The 22,598-nt window shown below is 27.0% G+C and overlaps 2 protein-coding genes across 5 annotated transcripts; one reads left to right on the forward strand and one right to left on the reverse strand.

Moving 5' to 3' along the window:
* Window positions 1-34: 34 nt before the first annotated feature.
* Window positions 35-4,741, reverse strand: LOC107167912 (pre-mRNA-splicing factor Syf2). Its single transcript, XM_015517128.2, has 4 exons — window positions 4,338-4,741; window positions 1,588-1,728; window positions 442-734; window positions 35-362 (listed from the first exon to the last, which is right to left on the reverse strand). The coding sequence occupies exons 1-4, from the start codon at window positions 4,404-4,406 to the stop codon at window positions 197-199; spliced, it is 669 nt and encodes a 222-aa protein (XP_015372614.2). The 5' UTR covers window positions 4,407-4,741; the 3' UTR covers window positions 35-196.
* Window positions 4,742-4,929: 188 nt separating this feature from the next.
* LOC107167924 (uncharacterized) lies at window positions 4,930-13,675 on the forward strand. Of its 4 annotated transcripts, XM_089221846.1 has the most exons (10): window positions 4,930-5,163; window positions 7,423-7,810; window positions 7,869-8,092; window positions 8,160-8,229; window positions 8,320-8,586; window positions 8,647-8,884; window positions 8,960-9,103; window positions 9,175-9,480; window positions 11,665-12,057; window positions 13,217-13,675. In XM_089221846.1, the coding sequence occupies exons 2-9, from the start codon at window positions 7,470-7,472 to the stop codon at window positions 12,037-12,039; spliced, it is 1,965 nt and encodes a 654-aa protein (XP_089077972.1). In that variant the 5' UTR covers window positions 4,930-5,163; window positions 7,423-7,469; the 3' UTR covers window positions 12,040-12,057; window positions 13,217-13,675. The 4 variants fall into 4 exon arrangements, with proteins under 4 accessions (XP_089077972.1, XP_089077969.1, XP_089077970.1 ...); XM_089221843.1 differs by having other exon boundaries at window positions 8,320-8,884; XM_089221844.1 differs by having other exon boundaries at window positions 8,320-8,884; window positions 13,220-13,675.
* Window positions 13,676-22,598: the final 8,923 nt, after the last annotated feature.

Raw genomic sequence — 22,598 nt, forward strand, 5'->3', positions numbered from 1 at the left:
TAAGTGTTACAACTGTTTAACTTTGACCAATGCATTATTATATATATATATATATATTTTTGTACACAAAGACTTGGAACATGGGTTGATGCAATAAGTTGTTGAATTAGTTATTACATTTTTATCTAAATATATATAATAAAAAAAATCTTATGTTTTCTATATGTATAATATTTATAAGGTTGTTTTCTTAAATTTAAATAGCAGTTCCTCTTTCTAAATTCTGTTTGATTTGTGTAGTATGCTCTCCATAGTACCGTTCTAATTTTGCATTGAATTTCATGTTTCTTTCATTGATATAATCAATATCAGCTTCATCATTATGTGTTCTTCTCCTACTGAACTTGTTGCGTTTTGCGATTCTAAAAATGAAAAAAGTAAAATGAATATTTTCACTAAAAATTATGATTACAACAATATTAGTTTAAAATTATAACATACTGTTTTTCCAAATCATCTACCATATTGTCAATTCCTTCTTTTGAATCTTTAATTTTATCATGCAAATAAGTGTTGGCTTCGGCATAGAATGCTTTGCCCAGTTTATCTCTTTGTCTTTGATAGGCATTCATGTCTACTTTCATGTTAGATATCATTCTGTTGTATTGACGAGCAGTAGCTTCCTCATAATCTGAAAACCCAGGATCAGGATTTTGGCGTTTTTTCTTTCTGTCAATAGCATCTGCTTCCATTGCGGTCATATTTAAAAGTTTTAAACGGTTGTAATCTTGTCCCTTAAATCATTAATAACATTTAAATGTTATGATTTAAATAACGTTTAAACATAATAAAGGAGCAGCACCCAACAAAATATGCTTCTTCAAATTATTATTCAATATAAAATTATTGCAGATAGAACCATTAAAAATGATTTGGTCAAAATTCTAGCTAAGATAAAAAATGCCATTTAAAGATATTGTATTAGAGTAATTGGAATAGCCATTCAATAATCCATTGACATCATTGGGCCAGACAAAATATAACAGCTTTCCTTACACATACAATAACTTAAACAATGATTCACTTATCTAAAAATTTTATTTTTGATGTTTGGTTTACATGTAAATGAGTAACTTAGTACTAAAGACAACTAGAGATATTAGATTTTAGAGGTATTAGAATTAAAATATAACGTGGTTTTATTTAAAACACGAAGAGAGATTATGGCTAGTTGCGTCATGCTATATTTTTAAATGTGGCTGCTACTGTTACAAGGCGTACATTGCAAAAATTCAATCTTTAAGATTTCAAATAAAGATTAAATACTTTAAACAAATTTTGGGTTTACCAACATCTTCAATGCAAAAACCAAGTCACATTCATACAAAAGAACTTCAAAGATATACTTTATAGGTAAGTGAACTACTGTATAAAGCAAACAACTTCTACATGCATGAGAACCTAGCCCAATGATCACACGTAAAATTTAAATTCATTATTACTTTTCAAATAATACAAGTAGAAATATTAAACTATAACAATTTATTTCAGAATTGTTGAAAATTATTATAAATTATAAAACAAAGTATTATTGATGTATTCTTCTAACTAAGCAATTATTAAACTATTCAATAAATATTTCCATACCTTTTCTTTAGCCTCTTGTCTAAGTTTATCGTCATTTAAAAGCCATTCTGCTTTTCTCTGTCTTGCTTCCCAGTTTGATGGCAACTTCATTTGTTTGTCTTCTTCAACAACTTCTTGATGGTTGTTCACTCTAGCTTCATTCTGAATAACATATAAAAAGAACAAAAAACCTTCTATAATTAACTGTTTTATAATATTAAATGAATAAGCTGGAATATAAGCCATAAGATAACCTACGCTAGTAAAATGTATACAATAAAAAAAAATTAAATAAACTGTATTGTGTAGCTGCATAAATATTATGATTTTGTTTTTAACTACTTAGACCAGCAGTCCTCACTAGAATTTTAGAAAGCGCCAAATATAATTTTTGAAAATTACTTGCGAGCCGCTTACATTTATTTATTTATTTGTTATCATACTTATTTTAATTTGTACAATCTTTTTAAAATATTTTTACAATGAGTAAAATAGCTGGAGGTATACATGAGAAAGCTTAGTTGGCTTGTTTGAAAAAAAACTATTCAATATAATAGTACTTCATTTGACATTTTTAATGATAACAATTATCAATATAAAAATGTACGACTGCAGTTCACTGAATTTAGAGAAGAATAGTAAAAAAATGAAATAATAACAATAAAATGAAACAGAATATTTTGTTAGGAAAGTGTATTTTAGGAAAATTTCATGAATGTCTTGGAATTGGGATTTTAGATTTTAGAATGTATAATTTAATTTTTGTGCAGGCCGCATTAAATTTGTTAAAGGGCCGCGTAGTGAGGACCGCTGACTTAGACACATTAACACATATTCAATGGCTAGATTACATTTACATTGTTTTAAATCTTTTTATTATAATTTATTATACGAAAAAAAAAAACAAAGCTTTGTGACAGTAGTGGAGGTGTTGAGCAGGTCATAATAAATACTATACTTAATCAATATTGTTCCTAAGTATTTTTGTAAAGGACCTTAGTCGTCAATTTTATTTTATTTTATATAATATTATACGCCAATTAAATTTTTACATGATAAATTAATTGTTAAATAATTTAAAAGGTAATAGTTAGGTATACCATTAGTTATATATGATTATATAGTTAATAAGGTTTAAGGCCAAATATTAACTTTAATGATCATAAGGGAATAAGATGAATAAATTATTTTACTAGATATATTATGTATTACATAAACCTTTTATTTTATTTACCCACCCTTAATTAAATTTAAGATGGAGTAATTGTATCAGGTATTCATACCAGTGGCGGCTTGAACTTTTTTCCCCTCGAATCACGTTTAATATTTTTACACCACCCACCCTAAAATATAGTTATTACTTATTACTTATTACTGTAGGTACATTATCTGCTGAGTACACATTACCGCTTTATACAGGGTAATTCTCTTATCAAACAACACTCATTATTTAAAAAAGTATTGACTTTTTTCAAATTTTTTTTTTCTTAAATTGTAGATTTTCACTCTTCTTGAATTGTTTATTTTTTATATTTTTCACCCTAATATTTATTAGATAAACCACTATCAACTTATGATTTTCAAATGGTAACCTATACTTAAAATTTCATAAATTAATAAAACTATTTTTTTTTATTAATTATTACGTTAAAATTTCGAATTTAGCGCTAGTAGTTTATGAGTTATAGGTATTTAAAGTTTAGATTGGTAGAGTGGAGTGGTACGGGATTACCCCGCTAAATATTTGACCAGTACTCCGCTTGTCTAAACTTAAAATACTTATCTCATAAACTACTCGTCCTAAATTCGATTTTTATGTATCAAAATTTTTAGAAAAATATTCTGCTTTGGAATAGGTATGAAATTAAAAAACTATGTTGCCATTCAAAAAAGTAAAAACTTAAAAATGATAAGGATAAAAAATAATAAAAAATATAATTTTTTAATAAAAGCATTGGGTTTTTAACAACTTGAAACTATGTAAAAAAATATTTTGAAAAAAGTCAATACTTTTTTAAATAATGAGTGTTGTTTGATAAAAGAATCACCCTGTATTATTTATATTTTAATTTTTAAATTACCAACCTGCAAAAATGGTCCAGTCTACCTTTTCCAACCATAAGACCCACCTACCCACCCATTAATATTAGTGTGAATCACATGATTCAAATAAACTCCCTTCGAACCGCCACTGATTCATACAATACTGTGATTCCAAATAGGTATTTGGCACCAATGATTTGAAGAATGCATTGTTCCGACTGAGGGATTATTCACTAGAAAATCTGAATGAGAAGTTGAAATATTTAAGGTTTCAACTCTCAGTAGATCTAGTATGGGCCAATGAAGCTCAAATTTTATTAGATTAAAATACTGGAATATTGAACCGAACTATCAAGCATATTTTACTGTTCGAAAATATCTGTTGAACTAGATTTCGTACTTAATAGCCAAGATAATTCAAATACCAAATATTTGTAAAATTCAAGTTATTTTTAAAATATAAAAATGATAGTGATTATTCAGAAATAATTATTACCTGTATAATTATTAATTAATGATACTATTTTATATTTATAATTTGAAAATGAATAGTAAATATGTTGAGTTCGAGTTGGAGTTTGACTTAAATTGATTATAGTTCGGTTCAGTTCAGTAAAAATCATAAAGGTTTGGTTTGTGTTTGAGTAAAAAAATTTTAAGTTCGTTTCAATTTTAAAAATCTAGGTTTGACCTATCACTAATAATTGATTAAAAATATTAATATTTACTCTTTTGATGTGGAGGTCTCTGAGTTTCTTCAAACGATCCGCTTGCTTGGCTTTAATAGCTTGGCTCATGGCTAAATAGTAAAATATTACACTCGGTGTAGTGTCTGTCACATGAAGCTAGTTGCCTAGGTAGTAGGTATTTATTATCATAAAATAATATTATGCTTATTGCTTACTGAAGGCTTATAGACGTGTTAAACGTCACGTCTTCGTTTATAGTACTTAGTAGTTGAGAAGACGAGGTGAATATAAGCAATATGGAGAAATCAACGATAAGTGATAAACTGATAACTCATGTTTATTCTGCAGACTGTGATTTATACTATCAGAATAATCTACTACTTTACTTTTAAAACTAAACAATAAATATCAGCTTCTAACAATGTGTTGATACTTGATTTAGCTAACAGCTGAATTGCTGAACCACATTAAATTAAATAAATTGATAAATTGAATAATTATTTTCTTTTCATTTTCTTCAAAATTCTTATCAAACATTTATTATCAGTGTGGCCATTTAGATAAGTTTATCGGGTATAAATTTGTTAATCAAACGATAAGCTAAACAATAAAACAAGTTGATTATCCAATAAAGTGTTAAGTGTTAACTGTTAAGACGTTTTCTTATTCGCAATTCTTATTCGGGAAATCGATATAATTTTTAAAATTCAAATGGTTTTATTGGTTTTTACGGATTCAAAAGTATCACGCATCGGATGTCGCGACGTTTTAAGTCGATTGGCGAATGCTGTGTTAGTCTTCATCTAAAACATTATGTTCCGTTAAAGCTGATCGCAAATATATTGGTGAAATCAACGTTATGACTGTAAGTACTTTCCTATTCACTCGAAGAAACATATGTTTCACCTTTACACAATGCTCGTTATTACTCAACTGTTATTAATTAGTTGGTCAATGGTGTAATTAGGAATTGCTTGGTCTTTAGCCAAATTAAACTATGGGAAGTTCTAATATTTTATGAATATTTATAATCCATATAAGCATCATATACATTTTTTTTGTATTAGTAAAATACCTATTCATATAACTAATTTATTAAAAAATAAAACAGTTAAATAATTATGTATAAATAATAGTATGCGTTCATACATAAGGATAATATATTATATAGGTACACTAGATATTATTATGACATTATACTTAATTACATTTAGTTAAACAGTGAAATTTTTTTTAAATTGCTTCTTTATATTTCTTCTTCCACAAATGTATTGATCTTTTCAAGTTTTCAACAAAATTCATGTTTCGGCCTATTTCTTGTACAATTGAAAAAAAATACTAAGTTACTCACACTTGTTAATTCCATCATTTTATCCATAGATACGAGGTATTTACTGTAATAGAATGACTAGTATGTTAAAAACTACCGGGTGATTCTTTTATCATTGAACACTCATTATTTAAAAAAGTATTGATTTTAGGACGAGTAGTTTATGAGTTATAAGTATTTAAAGTTTTTGATTGGCAGAGTGGAATGGTATGGGGTTACCCTGAAAAATGTTTATCCACTACTCCGCTTGTCAAAACTTTAAATACTTATAACTCATAAACTACTCGTCCTAAATTCGATTTTTATGAATCAAAATACTTAGAGAAATATTCTGCTTTGGAATATGAAATTAAAACTCTATGTTGTCATTCAAAAAAGTAAAAAACTTAAAAAATATAAGGATAAAAAAAAATTTAAAAATATAATTTTTTAAATTAAAACGTTGGATTTTTAACAACTTGAAACTATGTAAAATAATATTTTCAAAAACATTAATAATTTTTGAAATAATGAGTGTTCAATGATAAAAGAATCACCCGGTATAAATTTGGATTATTAAAGTTACATCAATTCATGGTTAAGTAGAAAATAATAACTTATAACATTAAAATGAAACAGCCATTATTTTTCAGTATTACCTGTTATTGAAATTTTTTTTCTTCATATTTTCTACGTGATGATTAGGGTAAAAATTCATTTTATATCTAATACAATCGATGTAATTTATTCCCCCCCTTTTTTTTTACTTATTTATGCTTTTTTTGTGTTTAATTTACAATTGATTGGATAATTTTATACATAGTAGAGATGGGCACAACCGATTAACGACTAACGACTTAGTCGCTTAGTTGGTAGTAAATAATAAGTAAATAAGTCGGTTATTAAAGGTAAATAACTAAACCAACTAATGAATAATTAAACCAACTAACGAATAATAATCCAACTAACGAATAATTAAACCAACTAACGAATAACGAACAAAATCTAACTAACAAATAATACGCCGATATCGAATGATAATACAAAATACTTATAATAAAATATAAATATGTTCATAGTTTTATAATGTATAGTAGTTATCTATTTATAGTTTATAGTGTTTATCTTTATACCCTTTATATCTTTATATATATAAAAAATACTTGGAATATTATTTTGTTCTTGTAAAATATCATATTTAATTATTTATAAAATATTATCTTAATGAAACTTAAGAACTAATTTTTTGGTCACAAACTCATGACATCATAATTTGACTAATTTGTTCGTTAGTCATGTAGTAGTCGTTTTTCGATAGGCATTAGTTATTAGTTGGTTTCGAGAGTTATTAGTTGTTAGTTGCTTATCAATATTCGATAGTCATTTAGCCGTTTGTTGTTAGTTGGTCATGAAAATAGTAACCAACTATTAATCGGTTTTATAGAGTAAAATATAACTATTAGTCGATTATCCCAATTATTCGGTTATGCCCATCTCTAAATAGCATACATACAATTAATACAAATTGGTAAAAGCTTGTGAAAATTTTGAATTGTCGATCTTATGTTTAAAATTATTTTGAATGGGTTTTATTTATCAATAATGATAAAGCACCCATTTTTGCCTTTTTTCACAACTTAAATGCTTTTGTTATTGATTGTATTGTCTTTAAATCCGAAACCTAAAAAGGACCATTGTATACTTGTTGACCAGTGGCCTTTTGCCATTGTGCCTTTAATTTTGATGGTTAATCTCCACTCTTTTCTGAGCACTCAATCAACATATAATTTTTATTTTCAATGTTTTTCATATTAGTTTCTGCATGCAATAAATACCTCTTCACTGTTGTTATTGAATTAACAATGAGTGGAGTACAGTTCAGGGAAATCCACAAAAATTCATGGTTGAGAAAATTACCGGATGGCATTGACAAGAAGTCTGCTCTGAAACTGACTGGTGGACAAAAACTATGGACTGTGTTTTGTATACACGACGACACAGAACCAGTGTTGGAATTTTATGTAGACCAAAAAAAAGCTGCTGCACATCGTCCAGACAATACCATACCACTAACGGATACCGTCCATGTTTCTGCTACTATATGTCCATTACCAGTGATGGCAGGTGATCATCAGCAACAGTACCAGTATGAATTTGTGATAACCCTCACCTCAGATGTAGTTCGTTTAGCTGCTCCTTCATGGTTAGTATTTAGTGTTTGTTATTCACTATTTGCATGATAATACATGATACCTTTATAGGAATCAGATGATGGATTGGGTACAAGGCTTGGACGTGAAATTGCGTGAAATGCATATATTGTCACCAAAAGAAAATGTCTATACCAAACCACCAGAGTCAAGACCCCCTCTATTACCAACTAGAGATCCTAACTCTCCATTGCCTCCTCCACCATTACGAGACTTGTCAACCAATGTTTTACCAGGTGTTGAACCTGTCGTCTCAGTAGTTCAATCAATAGGTGGTGTGCCTAGCACTAAAATGTTTAATAAACACTGTTATTTTAATTAATATTGTTATTTGGTTTTCAGGTACAGATGATGGCCTTTCTTCAGAAATTGAACAAACTTTCTTAACTCCGCCTATTAGCCCTAATCCAATGTGAGTAGATGTTAAATATTGTAAAACGAAATAATACCTTATTGTTTTTTTTATTTGTTTAATGATGAATCATACATTTATTTGTTGTAGAAGTCCTAGTGAACCAGTTAATAATGTTACCATTGTAGAAGTAATAAATCATAATCAAGTATTCAATTTTAATCAAATGGAACAAGTTCTAAACCAAACAAATGAGCAACCATCTCAAACGTCATCTGAACCATTAATAAATTCTCCTAGGCCTAGTAGGTCTTCAAGTTCTACATCTGAAAATGTTGCTGCTTCTCCAAGGCAGTCTACTAGACACCACCAAGTCCGGAACGTGTCAAATTTAGAAGAATCTGTTAGTGGTGCTAGGTCTAGTAGTCATTCAGAATTAAGTGATAGAACAACATATGTTAATGATATGCCACATAGATCTAGCAGTGAAGTCCCAAATGAAATTCAACGAATTAAAGTCCGAATTGCTGAACCAGAAGATGGTCGGCATAGAAGAAGACCTAAGAGACAAGATGTTATACCTCCTATTACTGATCAAGAAGTAACTAGTAATTATGAGCATTTAGTATTACCTACTGCTATGCAGTCTAGACCACCACCAGCTTTGTCCAATCCAGTACCTGCAGATATTGCAATATTACCCACAAGATCTCAAGTAAAGTTTAAAATTTGAAGTTTAATCTAAATATTATTATTTAATTTAGAAATATTATATTATGTTTTTTTTTAGCTTCCTATTGGCCGAGGCCGTGGTGCTCGACGAAAAATGAATGGTGATAGTTCACATCCTGCATTAGGAGCTGATAGAATCCGCGTAGCAGTAAATAGTAATACACACAATATGTTACAGCCAGTTCCAACACCATTTACTCCTGTAAGTTGTTTGTGGATCCAAAAATGTGTATTATTATATGATAATTCAAACGTTTTATCTGATCAATATAGACTGAAAACAGAGATTTATTCAGTCCTAGTCGGTTAACTGTTCGTGAAAAGCAAGTCCTACAATTACGAAAAGAAATGTCTCATCTTGCTGGTGTCCGATTACAATTGAGACGTAAAGATTGTATTAATACTATTGCTTTGGTTGATGTCTTTCAAACTGTTTGGATTGCTGGATGGAAACAGAAAGAACATCCAATGTTGCACAATGCATTACATTTAGGCGATCAATTGTTGAGTGTCGCTGGAAAACCTGTATCATGTTCATCAGATGCCCATAAATTAATACGAGCATGGCCAAGTCTTTATGTCAGTATCATTGTTGTTATATAAGTACAATAGAATCTCGATAGTCTAGACTGGACAAACAGTGACTAAGTTTGTTCAGAATTTCGGGAATGTAGGTTTTTTTCAGAGAATTTGAATGACAATTATATTTTATTCTACAGAAACAGTTCTAATAATAAAAATTACAAAAAGAAATACATTATTTATTATTAATTTAGAAAATGGATTTTATTGTAAATACATATTTTTATAAGGATGAGATATTTTCAATTTGATAAAAAATATGTATAATTTATATAGCACTCATTAAAGTAGGTCTAAATTAATTTTACATATTTTGCAAAGAAATACATAGTTTAGAAGTTTTTGATTATTGTCAATAATTAACATAATTTTCTTTGTCTGATTGTAATTTGTAATTTTTGACAATGATCAAATATTCTATGTTTTCAAAATTCCATCTACATACTTATTTGTCGGCATGCCCCTATAGACTAGCAATAGTAAATAGTTCATCTATAGTGTTTGTATAGTATACAATATTGTAGGTATTAGCCGTATAAATCGCCCACTGCAGTGCAAAATATGTTGCCTTGAATTTACTAGTAATCTTGATTAGATATCCAGAACTTATACCTTTTTTTAAGTATTTAAAAGTTTTAGATTTTTTACTTCATTTTTTAAGAAAACACGGTATATATGTAGGGTAATCCGTTTAATGTTAGACACTCAAAATTTCAAAAATTATCAACATTTTTCATATTTTTTCTTTTTAAGTATCAAAATGTTATAATAGTCCAACATTTTTGATACCCCCTATTATTTTAACCCTTATTTTTTGTATGTGAAACCACTAATCAACTTTTGATTTTTAAATGGCATCCTATGTATAAAATTTATAAAACTATTTTTTATGAATTTTAATTTTTGAATAATCCATTGGTAAGATATAGCCCATTGGTAATTTAGGTGTTTTTTATAGGTGCTATTATATTTTTAGTTTGTTAAAACCAGGAGTTAACATATTTTGTCCAAGTAAATAAATAATCATAGTAGGTATCTATAATAAATATTTATTTTCATACTAATAATAAATAACAAGATAAGACAAGACTTTATATTATATCCATGTTTTTATTATCTAATAATAATAATAATGTTAAACTCCGGAATTCGGCCGGTAAAATCAGTGGGTTAAGCATAACCAAAGTTTAAACTATAATTGTGTGTAATGTAATAAACTAATAAGTGTTTATAAGCTGTCCTGAATACTCAGATTCAAAAATTAGTGATTTGTATGACTGACCAAAAATTAATAAGAACTGGTGTAAACAAACACAAAAAGCTTCTCCTATATCATATTTTGAATTGGCTATATCTCAAAACCTATTCAATTGAAATAAAAAATTCAAACTCAGAAGTTCTTAAAAAAATAAATAGTTTTATAATTTTTTGGTATTAAATGTAGGTTTTACTATTTAAAAATCCAAAATTGATTCATATGTATTATATAATAATATCGAATTTGAACATCTTCGGAATTTTAATTATATGTAGATTTCATTAGATTTCAACATTTATAAAAAAAATAAATAAAGCATAATAGTTAAAACTTTTTGAAAAAACAAGTGTCTTACTTTAAATGGATCACCCTGTATATTATATTATAATAAAATCCATTTCCTAATTATTTCATTAAATGTAAAGACGGTGGCAGCTCTGGTCGTCAGTATGACAGTAACATGTTATTATTACAATATCAAATAATATATGTTCAAAAAGATGGTGTTAGATCACAATTAATACAGTGATGCCTCACATTTTTTGTTGTTATTAAAATATTTGCTTTGTGCAGCCCACCAATAATATTTTTTATTTATTTTACATTTATTGGATTATACATAATCTGTAATGATGTTTACAATAAGCATATGTGCTAAAAAATAGACCATTAATACAATTAAATATTTCAATATACATGTTGCATACCCATGTGATGTACCATTTACACTCTACAATGCACTATCTTGTTATCTCAGGCAACTTCTAAGATTTAGCTGACCACAAAATGGCATTGCTGTATTAATAGCTTAACATTCTGTCTAGATTTTTGAGTTTCTACTGTGTGTTAATAATTTGCTGGTAGTAATTGATTTGATTGATAATATAAACAATTAGGTTTACTTATATATTATGTAATTTCAGGTTGAATTAATTATTAGACGAGTTCCTTGTGGACGAGTATTTGTAGTACGTCGACAAGAGCAAGGCCAAGACCTTGGAATCATCCAAGAAGGGGGTACAGCTGAAATTAAAGATATACTGCCAAATAGTTTAGCTGCTGCTCATGGTTTATCGTCTCGCACTCCTACTTTAGATGGATTGTCATTTACTTCTTGGACATTAACAGAGATCAATTCTCGCCCATTAAACTTATTGTTTAAAGAAAATGAAGTTAGAGATCGTCTAAATGCAGTCGGATTAGATATATCATTATTAGTGCAACCAACTGATCTTATATCAGCGCTACGCAAACAGCTGAAGTCCTTAAAATCATTCAAAGACTTCTTATTGATATAAAGTTCACTACAATTACTGGTAATATAAATCATGTTTAAAGAAATACCTACACTTTATAGCTAGGGTGGCCACATATAAAATATAGAACTAAATCTTTTTAAATGAATCATATTTTTATATTGGTTTATATCGTTGTAATGGCATTCATGTTGTTTTGACAGTCAATTATTTTTATCAATCAATATTTTAATTGCCAGCATTTTAATCTGTCAACCTTTCATACCTCACTCGTATGATATATTTTTTTTCTGTATTAGTTCATTAAGGGCATGTTTTACAATAGTAAAATTAAAGTTAAACTACAGAATTCTGCCAGTAAAATCAGTGGGTTAAGGGTTACCAAAGTTTAAACTATAATTGTAAACGAACTCTCTAATACGCCCTTAAGGTCTTTGTCAATGTATATCAGAAGTGTTTAATAGAGAGATCATGTGATCCATTTATCTATGTATACATCATTATATACATGATACTACCCCTATATGTGCGGTATTCACTCCCAGTGGAGTGAGACCTTGTTGAAAACTATATAACACAATTATGCAATTTTTGTCCACTTTGCTATGAATCCAACCAATGATTGTTTGAGTTACAATCATCTGCGTGACCATTGCACCACCCATATTATATTCACTCGTATGTATTTATTAAGAGGATGCCACTCTAGTGTGTGTTGTTTTCATCTTTTAAGTGAGTAACATAACAAATTTTACGCTCAGCAGTTCCATTTTCGCTTCATTAGCTTAAAATTTAGAGTAAATTGACCTCTTATAAAAATTAAAGGTAAAATTATTATCTAGGTTATCACATAAGTTTTTATTATATTTTAATTTCAAAGCAAGTTATGTGTATTTTTTAAATTGTAAATTTATGTTTATCTTAAAATACTCAAAACTCGCTTTAAAATTAAGATATAATAACAACTTCTGTGATAACTTAAATGGTAATGTTACCTTTAATTTTTATAAGAGGTCAATTCACTTTAAATTTTAAACTAACAGAGCTGAATTGGAACTTCTTAGTGTAAAATTTGCTATGTTATGCAATTGTAAGATGGAGACAACACATGCAGGTGTGGTGTCTTCTTAATAACTACTTGTAAAACACTTGCAATGTATTATATTATATACTAAACATTGTATTATCATAATAATTAATTAATAATTTTTTTTTTTAGGAGAAGATCATGGATGCAGGGTCATTGCAGAAAAAATATTTATTAGATAAAATATTAAAGAAAAATATCAAGCTATATTTTACTAAATACATTTAAAGTAAATTTATTTTTATTACCTTTGATTTACAAGTTTAAATGAAAAAACGGACTTCAGAATCTACACGCCAGTATTTATTTTCATAACATTTAACTTCAAAATTATTGTTTTCTGTGATAAATTTGACATAAAATATTGATCAAAGTATTGATAATAACATATATATACTTTAATAATAATAATATATATAATATAATTATATGATTTTAATTGTCAATAGACCTATATTAACATGAACAGTTCTTATTAAAAACTTAATCATTTCTTTATTTAAATATTTTGTTATATGTTTTTATAATATTGTCAATATTAAGTCAATATTGTAGAATAAACTATGTCATGGATGTGCAATATAATTTATATTTCGTTGTGTTTTCGTTTGTAATGTATTAAGAAACTAAATTGTAATTTTTTTTATTGCAATAAATGATTTGTCATACCAGAGTGGCGTATACAAGATTTAATTAAAATGGTTTATATTTTTTATAAAATTGATTAAAATAATAAGAAAACTCATTTCAAATTAGTCAATTTTTTCTGTGAGTTTTTGTTTTCTTAGCTTTTTCCCGTCCTTCTCAATTTTAATAATGTCTGTATATGATACATAAATTATATTTTTTTTTTTACTTAAAAAATGACAATTTAGGGTTGAAGCGATCATCTTAAACCCAAATTATGTATACGCCACTATATCATACAGTGTTAAAAAAGCCATAATATTGTGCCCAAGAAAAAAAGTCCTAAGATATATTTAGTATAAATATTTCTTGTCTACTAGATATTAAAAATGATCATTTTTTAAACATTTACGAGATGCCATAAGTTATTTGTAAAAAATGACTTGCAAGTTACCTGATTGATTTTTAATAATTTATTGTGATTCACTATGGTTATTATTTATTACAATATTATCCTTTAATATTAAATGAAAATTGTTTATAGATATTTTAATTATATTTTTATAAGGTCTTAGATAACATTTAGTTAGCAATTCTCACATTCTTAATTTATTAAGTATTTATTTTATAGAATATAGAATATTATTAATGTTTATTAAAACTTTAATTTGAATTGCATTAATTCAGTGATGAACATCAATAATTATATTTTACTATAGAATGTCATATAAAGGTACTATTAAAATATTTAACTTAGATCATAGAAATATTTATTTATATGTGTATATTGTTTATTATAGGCCAAATTAAGTCCAATAGAATAATAAAAATAAAAATAACTATGATTAGTATCTAGTAAGTAGCAAGTTTGATAGCTGATACAATTTTTGTCAAAGGAATTCAATAATTATATACAAAATAAATAAACACATTTGAAAGCAAAAAAAAAAATTAATTACTATATACCAATGTTGTTTTATGATAATAATAAATTAGTACATAGGTATTAATATTATTATTATACCTACATTTTATAAAAATTAAGTTTTTAGGATTATACATTTTATAGAAATTAAGTTTTTTGGATTATACAATTGGATATACAACGTACTAAAAATTTATCTATTAAATAATGGTATTTTTACACACATTTGTTATATTATTGCTTACACGTTGCGTCCATAAAAAAATAAAATAACCACATAACCAAATGTTTTTATAAATTCTGAAAATTATAAATTTATAATTTTTAAATATTAGAGCAGTGAAAAATTGGCATAAGTATTTAACTTTAAGATCCAGCGTGGTTTATTTTGTTCATGTTCACTCAAATTCTACTATTTTCATTGTAAAATAAAAATTGTTGCACTCATATAAAATGTTAATTTTATACATTATAAGATAAATAAAAATATATTCGTATATTTGACATAATATTGTTTTGTATGTTAAAAAATAAAATAAATAAACGGCCAATCCATATCTTCCAATTTTAAAATTATCAATCATTCCAAACTTTTCTTTAAATTATTATAAATAAAAACAATAAATTATTGTTTTTCATTTCTCATTTCCTTAATCCTTAACAATCACCAATTTGGTTTTCACCCAATATTTATGTGTACTAATCTATCCTGAGTTAAGAAAAATATCAATGCAACATTCAAACAGACATAATATACATTGAATTTGCAAAAGCATTGGATAGAATTAATTAATATAGAATTATTTAACAAATTATAAAGTAATTCTTTTTTCTCGATCATTTTTGCCATTGTTTGGTTCTTTTTTATCAAACCATTTTATTCTGATAAAGCAACAAAATTATGAATCTATCCAGACTTAAATTCTCTCAGGCATAAAGCGATCATCTATATCAATTTTGATTTTAACATTTATATATAAATTATCGACCAAATGTCATAAAAAAATCAGGATGCAATTAGATAATGTTTAGAGTGATTTCGATAATCTAGGGAAATGGTCTGCAAATATACTTGCCTTGATCTCAATACCGAAAATTCATGCAATACACTTGAATAAACACCCAATTAATTTTATTTATTCAGTATCAAGAGCAAGTAACAACTCGAGTTTGGCTTTTTTTCATCTATAAATATATACATGTAATAAATTTCGCGGCACGATGTTTGTTCACGTTAATCTCACATATACTGGAAATTGCACTCTTTTAAACTTAATCGTCAAGTCTGAAGGAATCAAAGGAATTCTTAGAACAAAAGAATTGTAGCTTCGATCAAATTATTACGCAAAGCCATAACTTGCAACCGCGTTCCGTTGCACAATCTGGGAGGGTTAAGTTTTCGAAGGAACATAATCGGGGTTCCTATTTTCAATCGCAACTTGTACCGTAGAAATCCAGAGGGATCTAATGAATTAAGAAATTTGGTTGAAAAATGCATTGCTTCAGCAGCCGACCCCGAGTCTAAGGCAAGATATTCTCTCATTCTCTCAGTGTGCTGAGTCATTCAATTCATCAGCGAAACTGTTTAGTGGCGTGAGAATGGTATAAGGTGATATTTTGTTCCGTGGACATTTTTTTCCGCAGGGATATTTTGTTCCCCTCGGTGGACATTTTGTTCCATTTTGTGGATAACTTGATAGGTTCAAAAAAATTAATAATGGAACAAAAAATCCTAAAACGGAACAAAATGTTCTAGAGTGACATTTTGTTCCACGGAGATATTCGGTTTCGAGGATAATTTCATGCTTTCATAAAATTTAAAAGAAGAACAAAAAAATCTGAAAATGTCGCACTAGGACATTTTGTTCCCCTCGGCGTGGCGGACCGTTTTGTGAATAATTTGATCCTTTCATAAAATGTAATAAAATAACCATCCTACCTAAATATATCTATTGGACAATAAGAACGGCTTAGTGAATAGGTATTAAATATTTTATTACTTTATTATATTATAATTATTATTTTCAAGTGTTTGACTGTTGTACACTATAAAATAAGATTAATTTATTTGAAGAAAATGACGTAGGTATTGGTGCACAATGGGTATAAGTTTGGCAAGATTAGGGGGAAAGCAATAACACTTATTTTAACATAATATATTGTTTTGTATTGGAAACGCTCTAACTAGTAACTATAGATAGTAAGGTGTAGCTGTTTAAGGCACTTTAAATAAGGGAAAAGGGCCTACATACGAAGCTCCTTTAGAAGGTTAGGTTAGGGGGCTGTACTGTTTGTCATGCATTCTATGGATGAAAATTATCAGTTTTAGATTTATTTCATTCTGCAACATCAACTGCAACATTTTTGTTTGTAGGTAATGTAGGTAGTATCCAACGACAAAAATGTTGAAGTTAATTGTTATTTTATTTACATATTTTGAATTTAAGGTATACACAATGTTAGAAGTATACTCTAATTATCTATACGTCTTGGTAAGTTATATAGATTATTTTGCACCCACAATCCTATTTAGTATTTTTAATTAATATTATTGTGTAAGCCATCTATACGTGTCAATAAGACCATCACAGTCCACAGGAGATAATAAGACCGATAAGGTTACAATTATGCGTGTGAAGTTGGCCCCCCGACTTTGTCCAATCGATTCCAAAACTATGTCAATACTTTGCAAATTAATTGCAAATAATTTAAAATTGGTTTTTAGAATTTGAAAAACGATATTTTATTTTTGGCAAATTTTTCAAGTTTTTTTGCCAGCCCCCCGACTTTGTCAAATCGATTCCAAAACTATGTCAATATTTTACAAATTAATTGCAAATTGGTTTTTAGAATTTGCAAATTACTCATAAAAAAATTATAATGAAAAAACCATTATGGGGGGCCAACTTCACGCAGCCCCCCGACTTTGTCCGATCGATTCCAAAACTATGTCAATATTTTGTAAATTAATTGCAAATAATTGAAAATTGGTTTTTAGAATTTGCAAATCGATATTTTATTTTTGGTGAATTTTTCAAGTTTTTTTGCCAGCCCCCCGACTTTGTCCGATCCATTCCAAAACTATGTCAATATTTTTCAAATTAATTGCAAATTGATTTTTGGAATTTGCAAATCGATATTTTATTTTTGTTGAATTTTTCAAGTTTTTTTGTCAGCCCCCCGACTTTGTCCGAACGATATTCCAAAACTATGTCAATATTTCACAAATTAATTGCAAATAATTGTGAATTGGTTTCTAATTTATAATAATAAAAATTAAATAAAATGCCTAAATAATTAAAAAATATAATAGCGATAAATGAACCTGCATTTTTAAAAAAAAAGTCCATTTAATAATAATAAGTCTATGATTTTTAAGAATAGACCATCAACTTATTCTTATCAACCATTTTGTTCTATTATGTTTGATATTAAAGAGCAAAACTTCTAAAAAACATTATAGCTTCGGTATTATCTATCATACAAGCATAAATTATATTTTGTTAGTTAAAAAATTATTGACCAATAAGATTTTATTATATTATTTTATTTCTGAAATCTCTTCTTCGATATCTATATTTTAATAATAGCAGTTGAAAAATAAAATAAATTCAGTCAAAATTTTTTTTTAAAAGCATTCAAAGTTTGAATTTTTACAACATAATATGTAAAAATGTTTATACAAAACATTTAAAGATGAGCTAAGTACACTTACATACACTTCTTTTTTCAATCCTATTTATAAGATAGTGACTGGGAGTGTATGTCAAGTGTAAGAGCACCACACACTTTTAAATTTTTCATTATTTTTTTAAATTTAGTTTTTTTTAAATATTTTTTGAGGTGTTTTAAAAAAAATTTATTTTTTATTTTTTATTTTCTACTTTTTAGTTAAAAGTAAATTTATTATTAAACGTTTAAAAAATATTTATGAAACAAATTTCTTATATTTAATAAAAATAATTTTTTAATTTTTAATTTTTTAATCGACGATCAGCGGCGGTGATACGAGCGTGTGCACTTAATGTGCACTCCCAAAAAGGGGGAATGTGACTGGCCATCGTCATATGAAAGTATACCAAAAATGATGAAAAAATGCCCTTTAAATAGTTGGTCTAACTTTTTTATTTTTAAATTATAGGCAATTAACTTTTTTTATCAAAACTAACCTATCGCTCTTTGTTTATATATCTTAAAAACTTTTCAACATTTTGACTTAATTTTGGTATTACAATAATGTTTTCTTTTTATCCTGTTAGAAAAATGTCTACCAGAAGTAGTGCTTCGATTTCCACATATTATATAGGTAGTATCTTTTTTTTAGCAAATTGGATCCAGGTGGTACTTAAAGAAAGTAATTTTTTGATTCTCTCTTATTTAACGCCACAGTAAAAAACCACTGAAAAATTACGAAAGAACTGGATTTCAATTTTGCTTTGCAAAAAACGCTTTATTTATCACCATAGAAACGAATAATATTTAAATATCAAATAAAATAAAATATTCTTTCGTCTTCTCAGAATCGTTTTTTTATCGAATGTAATCATTGCATTCAAATCGAATACTGTAAGACTACACTATCCTGTCCGAGGACCGAAGGGACGATGGACAAACTTTCTACACCGCAATGCTGACCTACTCTTTTTAATTTTAAATCTATTTCAGTGTTATATAAACTACAATACTACATAGTACATACACGCCATTAAACAAGCAATGTGAAAATGATTATTATTAAATGGAAAAAAGTTATCATTTACTAATTAACTCGTAGTAAATATTAAATTATTTGGTGTACCTACCTAATCCTTTTAAAAATTCAAATGTTTGATAAAAAAAATGTTTACTTTTTCAAATTAATAAATCGGCAGGACCTAGGATCGACTGGAAGTTTTTTGAGGACATGGTGAAATGTGCGGATATATTTTATTATAATGGTTAATATATATTCGTGGAGATCATGAAATTTTTATTTGAATTAAATTAAAAATAATTATATCTACCAATTTTATTCATCTAATAAAAACATTGTCTACAATATTAACTGTAGACATAGCTACACAGTTTAACTCATCCATGTAGTCTTGTGTAAACTACTTTTGAAAAGTGTTTGGAATAAATACTCGAATACTTATGAAAGATATATTTTATATTTTGATTTGTGTCACTCTATTCTTTCAAGGGCTACAACAAAGATTGTTACCAATTCATAAATATTAAATATTGAGCGATATATAACAAATAGTTTGAAAAGTGAACAAATTTCAAATAAATATAATTTTCATTCAAGCAAAATCATGTTAAAATATTTAGTTCTCATTTTGATCATTTAATTTTTTTAAGCTATAAATTGTATTAGGTACCACTATAAAAACAAAGTATGTATGTTATTGTATATATTTTACATTGGCAGTTATTTTTTTTTTATAAATGTAATATGAAAACTAATGGGATGAATGGTGTGGTGGTGTGGGGGCTTTGCCTCTATGGGCCAGTGAGCTTTTCACTATTGTCTATTTGTGCACCCCAAAAAATATTGGTCTAGTTGCGCCCATGAATTTGGCATTAGAAGTTCTTTTCATCACACATTATGGTAAAAATTAATTTAACATGATAAATGTTTATTCTAAAATGTTGTTGTGTGTTGAGGTATATGTTTCATTACTCATAAACTTAATGTTCATTTTAATCGAACTTAATTTTCAATAGCTTATGATTACATTCTATAATTCTCAAGCACTGTACTAAGAGGTGGCGAGGGAAGGCTTTAGTCCTCTCTAAAAATGGTCCAACCCAAATAAACCAAATATAAAAAATATAACATAGCCCCACATGTTATTTTTATAATAGATAAATTATTATTTTTAAATACTTATAAAATATATTTTTTAATTTTTAAAAATTAACAAGTATTTTATTTATTTATTAGTTAGTTTATTAAGTAATTACTAAAAACAATAATTTAATTTATATTGATCAAACAAAAGTAAAAAGTACCTAGTTCAATAATTCAATCATAAAGGATCATCATGTTATAAAACTAAAATTAAATATACTTTAATTTGTACATCATTTTTAAAGTTGTTATTTGAAGTCTGTATTTAAATATTTCCTTATTTACATAAAACAAAACAGCCTTTTAGCCATATAGGTAACATTATTAAAACATTGTACCTACAATGCATATATTATCTATTGAGAACTTAGAGTTAAAAAAATTTGGTAGTGTTATAAAATTTAAATGTGTGGTATATGTTAAAATTAATTAAATTATATAATTAAGTAATCTCTTTTGTTTTTGAAAAAAATAATGCATAAAATGTATCTGCTCAGCTCAGAATTCCTTGAAAAAAAAGTTTAGTGCCAATGTGTCATTATACTATTATAGTTAAGTACAGTATAGTGTAGGAATATTGCAAGAATTTGGATTTGTTTTTTAAATTAATGTATTATTTTGATTATTCTGTTTATTAAACACAAAAGAAATTCACTATATCAATTAATTATTTTATTATCATTGTAGCAAAAGAAAGGTAATGTGTTTAGTGCTGTATATTAAGTATGTTTTCTAGCAAACTGTATAATATAATAAATAAATAAATATATTTATTGTAGAAACAGTAAAAAATATAAAGGAGAGAATACATTTGATATTTCCAATTTTTTCAGCACTTGGACCATTAGAACTCGATATTTTTCAGATATTAAATCCCTTAAAGTACCATCTGCTAAAGAAAGTGATGTAGCATGTGATAATAATCAATGTATACAAACAAATCTAACAAATTTTATATACTTATACAATTAAAGCAATTATAATATTTAATATGCCTTATTATACCATTTATTTTGTAATTTGTAGTTAGTATATTGATAACCATTAGTTATAATTGATAAGCGGTAGTTAGGTTTTTAGATATTTTAAAGGCGAATAAAAAGGATTTTAGTATTTTTATGTTGGCAAAGTTGGTCGGGTAAAAAAAAGCAATATCTTATGCGGGAATTTTATTTTTCCAATGTTGGCTAAACTGATCTCCCGAATTTTGATTTTGATGATATCTGCTGTTATCAAAATCGGGAAATCTGTACCAGCCCCGTTTATTTATTATTTTATTAATCACAGAATAATAAGACATGACCACTTTACCCACTTTGGCCACTTTGTACACCTTTAATAATCCTACATTGTTATTTGTTTTTAATGTTTTGATGCTGCAGTGTACCTATACGCAACACCATAATCGCAATTTCAAAAATAAAAAACTAAGGGTGTTACTAAGCTATGCATTTACTAATTACAGTTTTTTTTTTTTTTTTTGATGGAAGAATTTTTTGTTACATAAACACAAAAATTAAGGTGCTCATTTTGAAATTGGGGGTGTTAATACCCTCTAAAAGCCTCCCTATTTGCGTCTATGCGCAACACTCATATTATTACATTATTATATCTTACTGTCACCGAACGAGCTTGCAATCTTTCACATACATTCTGCTGAAGGCTATACCACCATAACATCACAATGTATTTTTCTCCCTTCATATATACTATATAAATATTTCATTTAGAAATTAATGTAACCGAAAAATTCCTTATGTAGGCAGGGTTGGACTAGCTCTAAAAATTTGGCTGCGCATTTTACTTTGAAAACCTCTCAAGATATGAATATATTTCAAGTATACGTAAATACGTTAGTTGATAAAATTATTCAAGTTATTTTTTTGATTTACTTAATTGAAATAATTAATATTATTTAGTCATAGTACACCTTACCAATATATTTAACCATGGGTTTTGGTAAAAGTGCTTAGTACATATTATAATTATTTACATTTTTTTTTTATTAAATACAAAATAAAATATATGTGTACAATCTTTGAAATATAATATTTTAGTATACCAAATTTCGATTTTCTTTAACCACTTGTAGCAGATATTGTCATACAAATACACGTCTACGTTAT

The sequence above is a fragment of the Diuraphis noxia genome, unplaced genomic scaffold (assembly GCF_037042655.1).
Source record: "Diuraphis noxia isolate RWA-SAM2 unplaced genomic scaffold, SU_Dnox_SAM2 contig0003, whole genome shotgun sequence".
Taxonomy (NCBI): Eukaryota; Metazoa; Arthropoda; class Insecta; order Hemiptera; family Aphididae; genus Diuraphis; species Diuraphis noxia.

Excerpts from the sequence above, each read along its gene's own strand:
- LOC107167924 (XM_089221843.1), top strand. The coding sequence starts at position 7,470 with ATGAGTGGAGTACAGTTCAGGGAAATCCACAAAAATTCATGGTTGAGA. Across the intron at positions 8,885-8,959 it reads TATTACCCACAAGATCTCAA|CTTCCTATTGGCCGAGGCCG; the intron begins GTAAAGTTTAAA and ends GTTTTTTTTTAG. Across the intron at positions 9,104-9,174 it reads TTCCAACACCATTTACTCCT|ACTGAAAACAGAGATTTATT; the intron begins GTAAGTTGTTTG and ends TGATCAATATAG.
- LOC107167912 (XM_015517128.2), bottom strand. The coding sequence starts at position 4,406 with ATGAGCCAAGCTATTAAAGCCAAGCAAGCGGATCGTTTGAAGAAACTC. Across the intron at positions 1,729-4,337 it reads GAGACCTCCACATCAAAAGA|AATGAAGCTAGAGTGAACAA; the intron begins GTAAATATTAAT and ends TATGTTATTCAG. Across the intron at positions 363-441 it reads GTAGATGATTTGGAAAAACA|AATCGCAAAACGCAACAAGT; the intron begins GTATGTTATAAT and ends TTTCATTTTTAG.